Below are 18,235 nucleotides of genomic sequence, written 5' to 3' on the forward strand. Positions count from 1 at the left end.
TCTTCGGTTGGTTTTCGTAAATATGTTAGACCAAAATGATTAATCATTACTTCAGAAAACAATGAAAGGTAAAATGAATGAAGTTGTCTTACCCATACGAAGGTACACATCGTTACCATCCGCTAGTGTGCCATAACCTAGAATCCTTAAAGCCGAAGTAACTTTTTGTTCAGAACTATGACCTCTAATATTTAATGCATTGAACTGCTAATTAAATTGAGGTTCTACTCGACAAAGATCTTTAATAATATTTTTCACCATATGACGAGGCATGCGGAATCGACCTTGAAAATTTTGATCAGAGTACACACAATTGGGAAGAAAATAATCGTGCATCAGCTTTTGGTGGTAAGATTCCCTCCCTCGATACGTATATCTTCTTGATAATACTTCTTTGGGATCTGAAACTCTAGGTATTTGACCCGTTTTTACAAGCATCAAAGTGTCAATTAGTGTATTATCTTCAACTTCCTCATCGTCAAGTTCTTGCAACCTCCTTCGATACATTTCTTGTTGTAATCTAACCCGATTCATAATAACATTCCTCTCTTCATTGGATCTCGATGATTATGAAATTTAAAATTGAGAATATAGAAAAAGAAATTGGTGAAATACATGAAGTATGTGTGAGTAATCTGGATAAATATAAGGACGTATATATAGGAATCGGCAGGGGGAAATAGCCGTTGCAGAATACCTACTGATCGATAACCTTAGTATCGCCAGTGGTATTATTTACATCGTGCGTTGGAAAGTATGACGTCAACGATATTTTGAATATTGTTGGCGTTATTCATAATATCACCCACTAAAAAGTCCGTTTCCTAGTGTTTTTCCATAGTGGCGCAATTGGATTGCCATGCCAGCGGGTATGTCAAACCAATATTTTTTATGCTTTCCCGGGCTCCATTTCTTCTTGGTTGTTCTTCTATGTACCCTCACAAATACTAATGATACCCCTTTATCTGTGTACCCCCAAATTTTATCTACCTACCCCATCATTTCTTTTAAATTTTTATACCCCCATGAAACAAAAAGACGAGCCCATATCTTTTTCTTCCTACGGAATTTCAATTCAGGGATAGTCTTTTTTATTGACTAGAGAGAGTTTGATCTTTGACTCCCCGGAAAAAATCACACCAAATTTTGGATTATCAATAAATAAGGATTAGTCCGCGCTTTTACACCAACAAAATTTGTTTTTCAATGAGATATTGGGTTTGATGTTTAATCGCAGAGGAAAAAAATAGAAAACCTGGCTAACAGATAGGTTTGTTGATAAATCGTTCCCATACTCTATAAAAGACGACGTGGAGAAACCCTTTACAACCCTAAATAACTTGTAACAGAGGCACAAAGATGTGAATAGAGATATATGAAAGATAAATTGTATTGGTACTTTGATTGCAGAATGTAATTTGTAGAAATTAAGATTATCTAAACACGAGACAAAGGAAACTGTGATTGGGTAGTTATGGTCTCCTTAATCAAATGTAATTAGCTGCGGGTTCTCGATTACATATTAACTTTTCTAACACTGTTCTTGGATTGGGATGTATTTTTGTAATTTTTTCTTTGTTTGTCAACTACCTTCTCTTCTCATCAGACAAAAAAATGATCGAGAAGTGAATCATTTGTTTTATAGATTTTCTTGATTATGGTTTAGCTATTTTAAGGGGAGGAATACTTAATACTTTATTCTTCGTCTACCTAAGTTTAAAATGGGTGGTTGTGGATTAGATTGTTTCGATTGTCACCGGCTTTGTTGATTTTGTTGCAACAAGAAATTTAAATCTTATAGGCAGTGGAAAATTCATGAGCAGTGAAAGATATCAAATTAGGAAAACACGACATCAGTATCTGCCTTTCGGGTCAATATGAAGATTTCATTACCAGATTCTATTAAACTGTTGTTATCATTTTACAGAAGGTACCGGTATCAAAAAAGTTTAAATAATTAATGATTTTCTTGTTAACCAAATTCTAACTAACATAACTAACTAATGGGAGTATCGTTAGTATTTTTGGGTATATAAAAGAACACCCTTCTTCTTTCACCTGATTTAGCTAATAGCACAGATAATTTAAAAAACCAAAATAAAAATTGGACGGTCCAGATCACCTTTGTTGTAGGTTGCGAGCCCAGGGCCTCTGCTTTTTGTCAAACTTTATTTATTTACCGAACCCGAATCCAACTCAAGTATAGAATCCCGATCGGAAAAAGAAATCCAGCAAATAGAAGTAGATACCGGTATAAATATAGACCTTTAGGTCTTCTTCTGCAATTCACCACCAATTCCCCATTCATCGAGAGAGGTACGAGTTACAAACAAAGTTCCGATCATCACCATGTCGGCGAAGACGATTACTTTGAAGAGTTGTGACGAACAGATGTTTGTTATCGAGGAGGCCACTGCTTTGCAATCTAAAACCCTTGAGCACATGATCGCTGATAACCCAAGTGATGAGAATATCCCTGTGACGACTACCATCACCGCCAATGTCTTGGCAAAGGTAATCGAATACCTCAACAAACACGCTGAGGTTGAGACTAGCGATGAAGATAAAAAGATTTGGGATGCACAGTTTGTGAATTTTGATAACGCAAACCAAAATACATTGCCCCCTATATTGTTTGACATGATCCAGGCTGCCAAAATTCTCGAAATAAAGGGCTTGTCGTACTTGACAGCACAGAAAGTGGCGGACTGGATTAAAGGTAAGACACCAGATGAGATCATCGAGATGTTCCCTGTTAAAAACCAATTGACCCCTGATGAAGAAGAATGGATTCGTAGGGAAAATCCATGGGCTTTTCAAGATTAACTATTTCAGCTTAAGTTAAATTTGCAGCTGCAGAGATCAGGAGTAAATCATAGCTGGTGCATAGATTTCTTTCTTTCCATAGTACTCGTGTCTAGTGATTTTTCTAATTGTATCCATCAAAAGCTTGCGGTAGATAAATGTGATATGAGGAAAGTATCTCTTTATTAGATTGGCTCTCTACTTTGGATGTAAGTTTGTCTCCTCTTGGAGATTTATTTTCTTAATATAATGTCTTATTCACCAAATATAATGTCTCCTCTTGGATGTAAGTTTCTTCTTCCTTTTTTGTTTTCCATTGTTCTATGTAACGCATCAGACATTAGCTGCTGCAGAACCTGGGGCAGTTCTGCATTTTTCTTCTTCATCAGAGATGTTTTGGGAATCAGATATTCAAAGAACCCATGATAGTTCTGGAATGGGTTTTGTGGACTGTAAGGCAAAGAGGGTTGTAGCTACTGCTGGGACTGTATCTGGTGTAATAGGGAAAGATTACGTTAGGTCAAGTCCATTGGATAAGGAAAGGGGAAGAGGGGGAGGAGGAGGAGGAGGAGAACAACACTATAATTCTCCTAAATGGAAAAATACTTGTATGGTTAATGGTGTCAGTGTTGGGAATGAAGAAGCTGAGCAGTTTTTGTTCTCGATGCTTGGAGATGGTTGTGATCTTAGCATGGCTGTGGTCAGAGATGTATTCTGTTAGTATTCTTATCTCTTTTTATTTATGTTGCTTTACTTATTTCTTATATTGTCACTTTGTTTTGTGGTTAGAGACTATTCTGTTGAGTGTCTTTTTGCAATTGTTTATGCAACTGAAAAAATTATTGAAGAACGTGTTATTATCAATGTTGCCATGTTTAGGGTATCTCATAGTTAGAAGAGACACTTAAAAGGGCCAGCAGTAACTCAGGGAGGAGGCTGTTTATGGGTTGTTATTCTTATGAAAGTCGAGTGCTTTTCATCAGAAGTAACACATAGGATGCTTGGTTTAGCAACTTGGTTTCAGTAACAGCGTATATTTAGTACATTTTAGAGCTAGTAGAGGCAAATAAAGGGGCAGAAATAACACGGAGATTACGGGGTATTATTTGTGAAAGTCAGTGATGTGAGTGTTTCCTATTAGAAGTAACACGATAGGGCGCGTGAAATCTAAAGGATTTGTACTTTTGATTGGTTTTTCGATCTGAGAAAATCAAAGAATAAAGCTTGTATTTATAGTCTTGTGCTTAGGGTTTATACTTGCTATACAAGAAATAACTTCTTGCTTGTAAAGCAAGGTTGGATAAAATTGGAAACGGAAACAGGCCCAAGCTGGTGCATGAGCTATCTCCCAAGGGTACATGTGCCGTTTTTTGTCAATGCATAAACAGGATTTCGTGCATCTTAAATCTATATCTTGGTATATATTTTTTATGATAGTTTTGTCAGCTGTCTGATGTGAGCTTCAATTGTACAATAACGATACTTTTTTTTTTTTGCAGGTCAATGTGGATATGATGTTGAAAAGGTATTGTCAGTGCTATTTTTGGAATTCTAAGTGTGTTGTCTTTTTGAACGTTCTTTCAAGACTTAAATACATGTTATAGGATGGTACTTTTGAATGTTCAAGCAAACATGTCGAAAGCTGCTGATCCATCATTTTATATTTTTCATTCTTTCTCCCTTTTTCATTGAACTACTTATAACTCTTTTGTCTAGGCTTATGGGTTATGACATGATGTTATGATCCAGAGGTATCTATTCTGAACTGCAGTACTTGGACATGTATTTGCTCATACTCTGGGGCATGCGGTACCAAGTTCCAAATGAAGTGGCAGGTCATCTCTTCAATATCGATACTCATCTTCATATTAGCAATCCATGCGATGTTTGCTTTGCTGTGGCTTCCGTGTCAATGGATAATCTTGTTACGTTACTCAGCTTCTGTTGTAAAAGTAGAATTTCTGCCAGGTTAGTAGTTTTCAGTGCGAGTATGAGCAACCTTTCAGGTGTTAGTTACTATCACGACAATGGAAATCTTCAAGTTTTGAGTAAGTTGGATTATAATTTCTGAAACTATTTAATCGAAGTTGGACTATATTTTTGAGGAAGTTGGACTATGACTATGGCGTTCAATGTGACCATGGGTATTGTCTTGAACAAGGAGTTGTTATTTGTAAGATTTGTCCGTGAATGAGTCTTTTGCAACAATACCTGTATTCGCATTTGGCGTAATTCTATTTACTTATGGCATGCACTGATACATATATGTTGTTTTGATTCCTTCTTCCAGCATAAATTTCCTGTTTAAGTAGCATTTTTAATATTTTTACAGATTCAATTAGACATTATGCATGGATGTTTTTTTTCTTTTTGATAAAAGCAAAAATATATGAAAAAAATGGAAACTCAAGAGGTTACATTCTCCAAAAGCTGAAAAATAGTTGACGGGGTATAACAGCTAAGGGAACAGGTTTCATTCGCCTTAATCGGTGATACTAAGGCTAAATCTACGTGTTTTGTTGTTTTGGAATACATTTAGAAGCAAGTTTTTTTTTAACTCTGATAGTCCAAAAAAATTGTGGATTTATGACTTGAAATTGAAACTGAACATGAAATTGAAATCACGCATGGGTTGTAACTAGAAATTGAACATGGGTAATTCATTTTCAATATAAATGTAGGAAATTCATTTTTCTTAGTCCCCCATCTCCATGTTCACCTCGGCAAAATTTTCAAATCTATGGGAAACCCTTTTTTACTGCTCACCCACAAGGCCATAACCCACAAATGATTAGAATACCTAGGGTAAGAAATTCATTAATGGTGTGTTCGGTAGCAGAATTTATAGTTCCGGAGGATTTGTAGTTTCATGGGTTTACGAATTCTAGGAGTCATGTAAATCTTTGGTAAATTTGGCAACTCAATTATCTACTCTATTTTTACACACAAACCTGACTATCATTTAGAAACGGAAGTAGTATTTTTTTGACTGTAAAAGGACAAAATTTTATTAAAAAAAATGTCACTAACACAGTGACAAAAAATACAAAATACAATCAACTAGGTATGAATAACAACATCCCAGTTACATATTAAGATTGACAGAGACAAGCCCCTGAAGATGTCAGTACTGATTGCCCATTTAAACAGGGTACATTTAACAGAAGTAATAACCTGCTTGTATCATCTAGAGTCTAGATTTGTTGTTATAACATCTTTCACTATGTTCTCTCCAAATATTTCACCAAATTCCAAAAGGAAGTATGCTCCAAATACGCCTGTATCTTAGCCTACCCTTTTTTTCCCATTCCCAAAGAGCTGGCTTCACCTTATCAGCAAAACACCCAATATAGGCCAAAACTATTTAAGAAATAAGTCCAAACCTGCGTAGCAAAATTGCAGTGAAGAAACAAATGTTCATTTGTTTCTATCTCTGAATTACAAAGAAAACAGTTATCTCCCTGCACAATACCAGCTCTTAGCAGTTTATCTTTAGAGCTTCTCCAATGGTGGTTGTGTGTGTTTCATAGGTGGCAACACAAACAAGACAACCCCATTCCAATTTTTAGGGAGGAAGAATAATTTATCTCCGATAGTGTTGTTTGTGATATTTTATGGATTAAATATAAATTTTATTTTTAGTAATTTTTAGATTTTATTAGCACTAAAAATGGTTATTTAATATATTGGAATTAATTTAGGTAAGCAAAAGCTTAATAGAATAGCTTGACATTGTTAAGGTGAATGTCTAAAACTAGACATTCACCTTGACAGTGTCTAAAAAAATTTAAGCCATGTCATCTTCACATTGATTTAAGAAGTTGGGTTGGAGAAGAATTTTAGAGAAAATGAATGTCTATCCTATGTGGACTTGGACATTTATCTTCACATACATTCCATTGGAGAAGCTCTTAGTTGGTGCTCCACTAAAGCAAAGAGTCCAAACTAAAAAATACACTTTCAAAGGCACTTTCGAATTCCATAACCTCTTACAAGGGAATCTTAAGAAGTCATCGGCCTCTAGAGCATCGTTAGCATTTGCAACTGAAAATTTATCACCTGGAGTCCACATTGTCAAGTCATCACCTTCAGTAATATGATTCACATTGTCAAGTCATCACCTTCAATAATATGATTCAAAGGCTCACCAACAATATGTAACAACCGCATAACTTCTCCTAGAAATAATAAATCTTTTAAATTGCACAAATTATATATTTATAGTAGAAATTATCATTTGGTCATAGAAATAATATAAGAGAGTTAGTTTGGTCCTTTTGACCTTGTCAACTGTTTATTTGGTCATTTTCTAAAATATATACTGTTGTTTGGTCCTAAAAATTATTATTTAGTCCCATGATGGACAATATCCACGCGAGATGACGTCATGGATGATATAATTGTCAAATAATAGTGGCAGAAATACCCTTTTAATTAGGACCATATATATATATACTCATTATTAAGAGAGGAGAATCATTTTCACATTTATTTTCTCTCTCCTCTCTTTTTCAAATCTACTTTCTTCCTTCTTATTTTTACTTATGAAGATGTTGAAGACGAGGATAATGATGAAGATGATAATGATGAGACGAGGATGAAAATAATCCTTCTTCTTCCGTTCTTTTCTAGGTTTTTGACGATGAAAACGATGAAGATGATGATGAACAATGAAGTTTTTTTTTTGTTCTTCTTCTCTGCTACTGTTGTTGTTGTTGTTAAAGATTATGAAGACGATGAAGATGATGCAAATTTAAAAAATGAACTCCCTTTTTAGATCTTTTTATTAGGTGTTAACTCGAAGAAATGAAATTTGATTTTTGTTGTGTGTTCATGTTAAAGAATGAACTTTATTTTAGATCTTGAATTATTAGGTGTTTCGTTGAAAGAATGAACTCTGTTTTTTATGGATTTTTGTTGTATGTTCATGTTAAGGAATGAACCCAGTTTTATATCTTGAATTATTAGGTGTTCATTTTAAAGAATGAAAAAGTTTGAATTAGTTTGTTTTGGTAGGTATTCATTTTGACGAATGGACTCTGATTTTTGTTCATAATGATGAACTTTGATTGGGTATTCATTTGAAAGAATGAACTCTGTTTTCAGACTTGATTTAATGATTTTAATTAGGTTTCGAATGAACTCTTTTTGGTTTATAATAATGAAATTTTTGATATGTGTTCATTTTTAGGGTTATTTTGTTTTTGGTACTCAAGTTTTGACCAACTTTGTTGTTTGGTATAACATTTGTCCAGCTTGGTGTTTGGTACTTGGAAATGACGTTGACCCGCGTTGACTAGGTTTGACCAGCACCGCCGAGTAAAAAAAATACTAAACAGACTTCAAGGTCAAAACGAGTCCACGCGGGTCAACGTCATTTCCAAGTACCAAACACCAAGCTGGACAAATGTTAGACCAAACAGCAAAGTTGGTCAAAACTTGAGTACCAAAAACAAAATAACCCTCATTTTTAAGAATGAACTCGAATTTATAAAAAGCATTACCAAACACCTGATAGTTCATCAGATAGAATGAACTCCTACTAGAGAATAAGTAGGAAGTTCAGAGTTCGTCAGAGAGCATGAACTCAAATAGTCATGAAAATAAAAAAAAAACATGGAAATTAATGCTAAATCAGTATGGAAGGATATTTTTGTCCATTTTATATTTTTATAATTATGAACTCAAGTAGTCCTTAACGTAATCATATTATAATAATTTTAAACTCGCATCAGAAACTCGCGAGATTTATCCCGAAAAATTATCCAATGGCAGTCTATCCATCTCTTCTAGCACTAGGATAGGTGCTAGGCAGAGTGGTTATTCTCTCTATATCGGGAGAAATTTCTGAATACAAAGCATCATTTTCCAAGTTAAAATTTCACTCAATCTCTCGGGAAAATTCTAGTTTAAAAAAAATTTATCTCACAAAAGATAGTTCCTCCAAATAAACATCATCTTCGTTTTGGAATCACAATTTGACTGTTATCCGCATCATGTGTTCGAGCTTCATCTCGTGCGCATCCCAATCTTATAAGTGAGCTCATTGACCCTCAGACTAAGCATTGTAATGTTAATAGTTTCCCCCAGATTTTCTCTCATTTACAGATTTAATGTATTTTAATTATTAGGCTCGCACCTTTCAATAGAGATATTTTAAGGTGCGCTGGACAAAACGTGGCTTTTTACGTGTAGCTCTACTTATAGGCTCTATCTCATCAATATATCATAGATGTACAACGGTAAATTTGTCGAGGGTGATGATACAAAGATATAAGTTTGTATCTCGTCGTTGGAATGTGGGGATTTTTTCTTTCTTTCTTTCCCTAGAAAATAAGTTCGAAATTTTTTCATTGAGATGTGAGGATTTTTCTTTCTTTCTTTTCCTAGTAAAGAAAGGTTCATTGAGATGTGTGGAATTTTATTTATTTCTTTGCATGGTAAAATAAGTTAGAAACTTGTCATTGGGATGTGAAAAGTTTTCTTTCTTTCATTAGTAACTTCGGCTTGGGATATTTTTTTTTCTTTCTTTGCCTTGCTTGGGCTTGGGATTTTTATTTGTTTCTTTGTCTAGTTATCTGAACTTGTAGGTAGAGAATTTTTTGAAACTCAACAAGCGATTGTAGGTAGTAGGTGGTAGACTTTCTTTTTTTTCTTTTCATAGATATATACTTGGGCTTGTAGGTGATACACTTTTAACTTTGGGTTTGTAGGTAGTAGATTTATTTATAGAAGAGGTTTAAACTTAAAAGGAAATCAGAAATAGGGGATGTGGGATTTTTCTTCCTTCTTTTCGTAGCTAGCTAAGCTTGTAGGTACAAACTTCTTCTTATAAAAGAGGTTTAAACTTAAAAGAACATAAAAATTTCATCATTCTAATTCCATAAAGACGTATTATGGTCTTCTTACCGGAGCCATCATCGAAGACGTATCTAAACAACCACAAGGACAGAAATGCGACAGCGCTAAGTTCATCATCCAACATTTTCCCCGGCCTCGGTTTTGTAGGAAACCATTCAGACACCCACCAAGTATAAAAGCATTTCTCACCGTTTTTCTGTTGGTTATATTCTTCTGCCTTCTGAATTAAAGCATCGAGCGTGACACCTTCTGTGGTGGATAGTTTATAGTTGAAACTTCCTGCAACTAGAAGACTCAACAAAGTAGCTACGCTTTCCAAAGTGATGGTCATCTCAATTATAGAATCCCGATAACTTCCTGCCTGTGCTATTTGTCATACTTTATTTGTTTACCGAACCCGGATCAAACTCAATTATAGAATCCCGATCGTAATAAGAAATTCAGCAAATAGAAGTAGATACCGGTATAAATATAGACCTTTAGGTCTTCTTCTGCAATTCACCACCAATTCCCCATTCATTCAGAGAGAGAGAGAGTTACAAACAAATTTCCTAGTTTTGCGATGTCGTCGGCACCGGCGAAGACGATTACTTTGAAGATTTGTGACGAACAGATGTTTGTTATCGAGGAGGCCACTGCTTTGCAATCTAAAACCCTTGAGAACATGATCGTTGATAACCCAAGTGATGAGAATATCCGTCTGACGACTACCATCACCGCCAATGTCTTGGCAAAAGTAATCGTATACCTCAACAAACACGGTGAGGTTGAGACTAGCGATGAAGATAAAAAGATTTGGGATGCACAGTGTGTGAATTTCGATAACGCAAACCAAAATACATTGCCCCCTATATTGTTTGACATGATCCAGGCTGCCAAAATTCTCGAAATAAAGGGCTTGTCGGACTTGACAGCACAGAAAGTGGCAGGCTGGATTCAAGGTAAGAGACCAGATGAGATCATCGAGATGTACCCTGTTAAAAACCAATTGACCCCTGATGAAGAAGAATGGATTCGTAGGGAAAATCAATGGGATTTTCAAGATTAACTAGTTCAGCTTAAGTTAAATTTGCAGCTGCAGAGATGATTCAGGAGTAGATCATAGCTGGTGTATAGATTTCTTTCTTTCCATAGTACTCGTGTCTAGTGATTTTGTCTTTGTCTAATTGTATCCATCAAAAGCTTGCGGTAGATAAATGTGATATGAGGAAAGTATCTCTTTATTAGATTGGCTCTCTACTTTGGATGTAAGTTTGTCTCCTTATTTTCTTAATATAATGTCTTATTCACCAAAAAAAAAAAAGAAAAAAAAGGGGGATTTTGAGTTTCCCCCTCAAAATAAATAACTAATTTGCATTCCCCTTTATAAATTGATAATTGATAAAAACCCCTTTTTGTTAACTCTGATGTTACCGTCCAGTTAAATAACCACGTGCAGTTTACGTGTGTCTCATATAAAATATTATATCCTAAATAAAAAAAAAGTGTAGTAGATCTGTATCCTAATCTAATAATCCGAAAGTCTAAACAAAAAAGAAACTAGATGAACCCTAAAACACCATCGTCATCTTCTTCATTGCCTGCACCACGACCAAGTTCACCATCCCTCGATTCTCCACCGCCTCCAACTGAACTAACATCACTTCTCCAAAATACTCTACGAAATTAATGGTTCTGTGGTTTTTCTTGGCTGACTATCGAAAAATAACAAAGGAAATTGGGATGTTGAGAACCATCAGAAGAAAGTCATAGTGAGTTCCTGAATAATCCAAAAATGAAATTCTTAATTAGCTTTATGGCCTTGTTAAGCTAAATAATACTTCTGACATCCATAGACCAAGCTTAGAAAATCCAATTGAAATTCTTAATTAGCTTTATGGCCTTGTTAAGCTAAATAATACTTCTGACATCCATAGACCAAGCTTAGAAAATCCAATTAGTAAATTATATATCAAAAGTAGTTAAATCTCTTGGCTTATTTAATCCAATTGAAAGAGTCCATATTGGGTTCCAATTTGGAAAATATAATTAATGGATCGATGAAATTTCAAAGTATGTAAAATTCTATATTGTGATTGCGATTGTGACGCAGTGGAGGAGATTGACAAAAATGGTGGTGGTCGTAGGGATGGAGGCAGTGATGGTTACCGCACCAGTACAATTATGCTGTGACAGGGAAAAGAAAACAATACATAGTTAATGTGACACACATGGTTATTTAACTGGATGGTAACAACAGAGTTAACCGAAAAGGGGTTTTACCAATTATTAGTTTATAAAGGGGGAAATGCAAATTAGCTATTTATTTTGAGGGGAAAACACAAAATCCCCCAATAAAAAGTCTAGTGATTTGTTTAATATTTAAACAATCTTTCTAAGAATGGATTTACCCTTTGGGTTATGTTTAAAATTCTTCTCGTAATTGTATAAATACAGCTCACTGAAAGAATCAAAACCCACAGAAAAATTAAATAGACGAGCTGCGGGCTACTACTGACGCTGTTTTGCTCGACATTAAATGATCCACCGTCATTGCTTCGTTGCTTTTCAAGCCATATGGAAGAAGGATGTCCACTCCTCCGTTCTTCCTGCATAACCAGCTGGGGCGGAGCCAGCCCATTGCAAGGGGTGCACTAGCATCCCCTGCCCAGCTGCTCTAAAGCCCATTTCAAGCCCAATTTGTAAAAAAAAAATGTCTAAACCTAATTTTGCATTTGTGCACCCCCTAAAAAAATTTCTTGTAACCCATAGCAAATTTTTGCACCCCATCCAACATTTCTTGGCTCCACCCCTGATAACCGGTCATTCTTTCCATTACCGCTCACCGTAACATGGATTGAACTAGAACATAGGGAGTTGAAGTATGTCCAAGAATTGTTACCTCCTTTGTGGGGAACTCTGCAGCAAATGCAGGAGGAGCAGGGATCGATCCCAGCATACGACTGACTTGTTTGGCAATTGAACCTTCCCATCCCTCGTTGTAGTTAACATCTGCATCAGAGAAAGGCAGGTAATAAAGATCATTAATGCATATGGTGGAAAAGCTCGAACTTGAGATATGTTTCATAACTAATTGGTGAACATATGCATGAGGTTTCTTTTTTTAAATAAGGGTATATTTACCTCGTGGAACCTTTTCCATCTTCTCTGGTTCTTGCATTGAACCCGTATTTTTTTTAGCTGTGTTGATAGTTTTTTTTTTTTTTACCTGTGTGATAGTTGATAAAAATGAGATGCAATGTGCGAGCTATATCCTACAAGGACACTTAGTTTACATACAAATAATTTGAGAATATATTTTTTTTTTTCTTTTTTCTTGGAAAATGAGTGGTTATATTAAAAAGACAAAGCATCTAATGAAGAAGATGAATATATTTACAGAAACTATGTTTTTTTAATTTACTCAGCTTGCTTCAGCAGACTATCCATGGGTGAATTTCTGGGAGGTTATTCACGATGGGATCTGCAGTGACATCCGTAATCCGAGTCGTCGTGCTATATGCGACATAGAATGTTTTCGTGCAATTAAGAAAGAAAAAAAGTGAGTTTGTAGCTTTGGCCATACAAGCCAATCGATATAGATTGAGAGTTGAAACTGATGCTGAGATGGTAACAAGATTTTTGACTGAATGACAAAGATGGAAAAATATGACTTTTCCTCTCGAAAAATGTTTCAAAATTCTTAAGGTGTTGAACAGTTTCATCCCTTTTTCGAAGCTAATGTAGTGCGTGCAAAATGTTTAATTTTAAATATGTGCCATTTCATCTAATACGGATCATCGTACTTTTAAAACCAAAATTACAAATGTAACATAATTAAAAATTACAAAAAATCTCTCTAACGTCGCTCATGTTGTGTTCTTCCATTGTTATCTTCTGAAGTCAAGAAATATGCAAAAACTGGGAATAGACCCGGGATAGACCTAATGGACAACATATTAAGCAAATTTCCATAAGGATTAGGCGATTGGAAAGCACTATGCGATTGTTGGAAATCACTCGGTGCACTCGGTCCTCCAAGCATATAAGATGTTTGCTTTTGTGGTGGAGGCGGTGTGACATTGTAGCAATCATTTGGGTTGTAGCGAGAGAATGATGATGAAATGCGCCTAGGACACAGTTTGTGGTGAAGAATTGTGTCGTATGTGTAGTGAAAAAGAACTTTTTCGCACTTGTGTTTCTCCCACCATCGTTTCTTCACAATCGTTCCATGATCTGATATTTCTCCTGGTGGAACCGGAAGACTGTGACCGCCGCCCATCATCATTTACAGTTGGACTCAATCCAAAATTTTTGTGCTCGTGCCATTTATGACACACATTCAAGTGTATAACCTCCATTTGTTGATTCTTCCGATGCAAATCGTTCAGTTGGTTCCGCGTCTCTTTCTTACTAGCATTGATATTGTAGTAAGGATATTCACGTTCCACAACTTGTGAAACAACGTGGATCGTGGTTCGATCACCTTGTGAAGTAATACTTGTCATCTCCCAATGAATTTCGTGCATATTTGACGAATATGATGAAGAACTTGCACCCGTGGTGGTAAGTCATAAAGCATGGCTCTTTTGGAGGTGTCTGGCTAGGAACGATATTTGCATCATCGGACAGGCGTGTTGACCATGGGAAATAAGACCCATAAATGTGCATGTTCTGTGTCCTAGTTACAGGCTTCGGAATCGACTCGTATCAGGTGACATACTCCATTTCACTAATATCAGTCTGCGTATTTAGTTCACACCTCGCCCAACGGTTATTCTCAACCGATCAAAATATGATCCAGAGGTTTGCATCTGTTGTGGAGGTTTAATTGCAATTACATATACACCTTTGAAAAAGAGGGGGTACAGCAACCACACCCACTATATCGCTTAACAATATGTATGGACTAACTCCAATATACTTTCAAGATAATCAACTAGACTCAATCTTAATAAAGTATATGAAAGAGTTATATTATCTCGATCTCTCGATTTAATCCTCTCTCAAGAAAATAGAAATCTGCGATTCTGATTAAATATAAGAGAGATAACTTGGATGGTACCAAAAACCAATATCCAAGGGTCAATCAATGTAAATCAACAACCAAAAGGTCGGATATTCTAATTGATTGAACTAAAGCACAATCTGTGATATTTCAATTATATAACAAAATATAATGCGTAAAAAAAAACACATACACCAGAATTTTGTTAACGAGAAAACGGAAAATGTAGAAAACCCCGAGACCTAGTCCAGATTGAACGCACACTGTATTAAGCCGCTACAGACACTAGCCTACTACAAAATAACTTCGGTTTGGACTGTAGTTTAACCTCCATCAATCTCACACTGATCCAAGGTACAATTATGCTCCTACGTCGCTGATCCCAGCAGAATACTACGCACTTGATTCCTTTAGATGATCTCACCCACAACTAAGATTTGTTACGACCCAAAGTCGGAGACTTTAATAAAAAAATCTGTATCACACAGAAAACTCTACGGTAATAGATAAATCTGTCTCCCACAAAAATACCTAAGAATTTTTATAGGAACCAATTGATAAACCAGACTTATATTCCCGAAGAACAGCCTAGTATTATCAATCACATCCTTCCTCAATGTCATTTAGGCATCGTTAAAATGCCGGTATGAACGTCCCAATGCACCGGCAAGAGGATGACGGTAGCATTGAACCAAGGTGGATCATTTTTGGAAGATACCTTCCGCAAGATAATAGACATGAGTGTACTGATGGACGTTGATCATGAAACATACTTGGGGACAAATTTGCATACTTCAAATCTTCAACAAAGGAGACTTGTGCAAAACATTAGTATCATCGTGAAGTTCTTCAGCTTCCTCATCGTCAAGTTCTTGCAACCTCCTTCGGTACATTTCTTGTTGTAATCTAAACCGATTCATAATAACATTCCTCTCTTCATTGGATCTCGATGATTATGAAATTTAAAATTGAGAATATAGAAAACGAAATTGGTGAAATACATGAAGAAATATGTGTGAGTAATCTGTAGAAATATAAGGACGTATATATAGGAATCGACAGGGGGAAATAGCCGTTGCATAATACCTACTGATCGATAACCTTACTATCGCCAGCGATATTATTTACATCGCGCGTTGGAAAGTATGATGCCAGCGATATTCTGAATATCGTTGGCGTTATTCATAATATCACCCACTAAAAAGTCTGTTGGCTAGTGTTTTTCCTTAGTGGCACAATTGGATTGCCATGCCATCTGGTATGTCAAACCAATATTTTTATGCTTTCCCGGGCTCCATTTCTTCTTGGGCGTTCTTCTATGTACCCTCACAAATACTAATGATACCCATTTATCTGTGTACCCCCAAATTTGATCTACATACCTCATCATTTGTTTTAAATTTTTATACCCCCATTAAACAAAAACACAAGACCATATCTTTTTCTTCCTACGGAATTTCAGTTTAGGGGTAGTCTTTTTCTTGACTAGAGAGAGTTTGATCTTTGAATCCCTGGAATAAATCACACTCAATTTTGGATTATCAATAAATAAGGATTAGTTCGATCTTTTACGCCAACAAATTTTGTTTTTCAATGAGATATTGGGTTTGATGTTTAATCGAAGAGAAAAAAAATAGAAAACATGGCTAATAAATAGGTTTGTTGATAAATCGTTCCCATACTCTATAAAAGACGACGTGCAGAAACCCTTTACAACCCTAAATAACTTGTAACAGAGGCACAAAGATGTGAATAGAGATATATGAAAGATAAATTTTATTTGTACTTTGATTGCAGAATGTAATTTGTAGAAATTAAGATTATATAAACAGGGTACAAAGGAAACTGTGATTGGGTAGTTATGGTCTCCTTAATCAAATGTAATTAGCTGCGAGTTCTCGATTACATATTAACTTTTCTAACACAGTTCTTGGATTGGGATGTATTTTTGTAATTTTTTCTTTGCTTGTCAACTACCTTCTCTTCTCATCAGGAAAAAAAGAAGTGATCGAGAAGTGACTCATTAGCTTTTCTTGATTATGGTTTAGCCATTTTAAGGAGAGGAATACTTAATACTTTATTCTTCGTCTAGCTAAGTTTAAAATGGGTGGTTGTGGATTAGATTGTTTCGCTTGTCAACGGCTTTGTTGATTTTGTTGCAACAGGAAATTTAAATCTTATAGGCAGTGGAAAATTCATGAGCAGTGAAATATATTAAATTAGGAAAACACGACATCAGTTTCTACCTTTCGGCTCAATATGAAGATTTCATTACCAGATTCTATTAAACTATTGCTATCATTTTACAGAGGGTACCGGTATCAATTTTTTTAAAAAATTAATGATTTTCTTATCAACCAAATTCTAACTAACATAATTAACTAATTGGAGTATCGTTAGTTTTTTTTTTGGGTATATAAAAGAACACCCTTAGTATTTTTAATAGGAAAGATAACAGTGATGCATGGCCAAGTTTTGCAAGATGGGACTTCTATAAAGTATCTACCGAAATTGAGGGGAAGCTTGAAACTCTTTCAAGCGATCAGGTAAAAATATATTCCTGTTATAACTGGATGAAACCAGTTACATCTTATATTGATTTAGTTTATATTCATTTTTAAAATTCTATCCCTATTATAACTGGATGAAACCAGTTACATCTTATGTTATTAATGGATGAAAACCTTAAAACTAAATTACATCCTGTGTTTTTGTGGATGAAACCCAGTTACATCATGTGTTATCATATGATGAAATCAGTTACATCCTGTTTTAACTGAAATAAAAAATAAATGTTTTTGTGTTTGCAGTTTGTTGATTTTGTTGGTAGCTGGAGTGAAGAGGAGAAACAGTTATGCTTGTTTGATGAGGAAGAAGAAAACAAAGATGAAGATGATATTTCCAAGTTGAAGAATGAACTAGAAGAGAAGGACAACATTATCCGTCACTTGAATGCCGAGTTAGAAGCAAGGAATGCTGAGTTGGAATCAAAGGATGTTGAGTCTGAAGCAAAGGATAAGATAATCTCATACTTTAAAAGTCAAGTGGAAGCCTTGAAAGAACAACTCAAGCCTCAACCGGGAACTCCGCAAGCTACACCTCTTGATATTATTGTTCATAATACATCTGAGAACTACTTCAATCTAAAAATCACTCAAGAGATAAACAAACTAGTGGAGGGCTTTGTTCCTGAAGATGCTAGCAAGGTAGGTGAAACCAGTGGAGCCGTAAATCCAGAAGCTGACGATATTCTCGAAGCGGAAACTGTAGCAACAGAACCTCTAGCAGAAATCAACGAAGAAGAAATTGTCGTAGCAGAACCTCTGACAGTTATGAATCAAATTGGATCAATTAAGAGGAGAGTGGAGAACGTATATAAAAGGACTAGACATAATAAGTTTGTAACAGATGAGGATGAGAGTGCATAGAAGAAGCATAAGGAAGATAAGTTGAAGAAGTTAACAAAGAACAACAAGTTTTGGAAAAATTACTTGAGTGGCGGAGAAAGATCGTTTGAAGCCCAGTTAATAAAGGGGTACTTTGGAACTGGAAACTTAAGGTACGTATAAACATTTTTTTTTT

General features: G+C 35.4%; 2 protein-coding genes across 5 annotated transcripts in view; both read left to right on the forward strand.

Moving 5' to 3' along the window:
• The first annotated feature begins 2,229 nt into the window (after positions 1 to 2,229).
• Positions 2,230 to 18,235, forward strand: part of LOC113322646 (SMR domain-containing protein At5g58720-like) — a 72,488-nt gene continuing 56,482 nt past the window's right edge. The window contains exons 1-3 of one of the 4 annotated variants that reach the window (XM_026570773.1): positions 2,230 to 3,521; positions 4,305 to 4,330; positions 4,577 to 5,085. In XM_026570773.1, coding sequence (XP_026426558.1) covers positions 3,197 to 3,521; positions 4,305 to 4,330; positions 4,577 to 4,876 — 651 coding nt within the window. In that variant the 5' untranslated portion in view covers positions 2,230 to 3,196 and the 3' untranslated portion in view covers positions 4,877 to 5,085. Of the gene's footprint in view, positions 3,522 to 4,304; positions 4,331 to 4,521; positions 5,086 to 18,235 lie in introns of those variants that run through there. The other 3 variants (XM_026570774.1, XM_026570776.1, XM_026570775.1) reach the window with 3 other exon arrangements.
• On the forward strand, positions 2,350 to 2,826 carry LOC113324972 (SKP1-like protein 1A). Its single transcript, XM_026573229.1, has one exon. The coding sequence runs from the start codon at positions 2,350 to 2,352 to the stop codon at positions 2,824 to 2,826; it is 477 nt and encodes a 158-aa protein (XP_026429014.1).

Source organism: Papaver somniferum, chromosome 11 (assembly GCF_003573695.1).
Source record: "Papaver somniferum cultivar HN1 chromosome 11, ASM357369v1, whole genome shotgun sequence".
Classification (NCBI taxonomy): domain Eukaryota; kingdom Viridiplantae; phylum Streptophyta; class Magnoliopsida; order Ranunculales; family Papaveraceae; genus Papaver; species Papaver somniferum.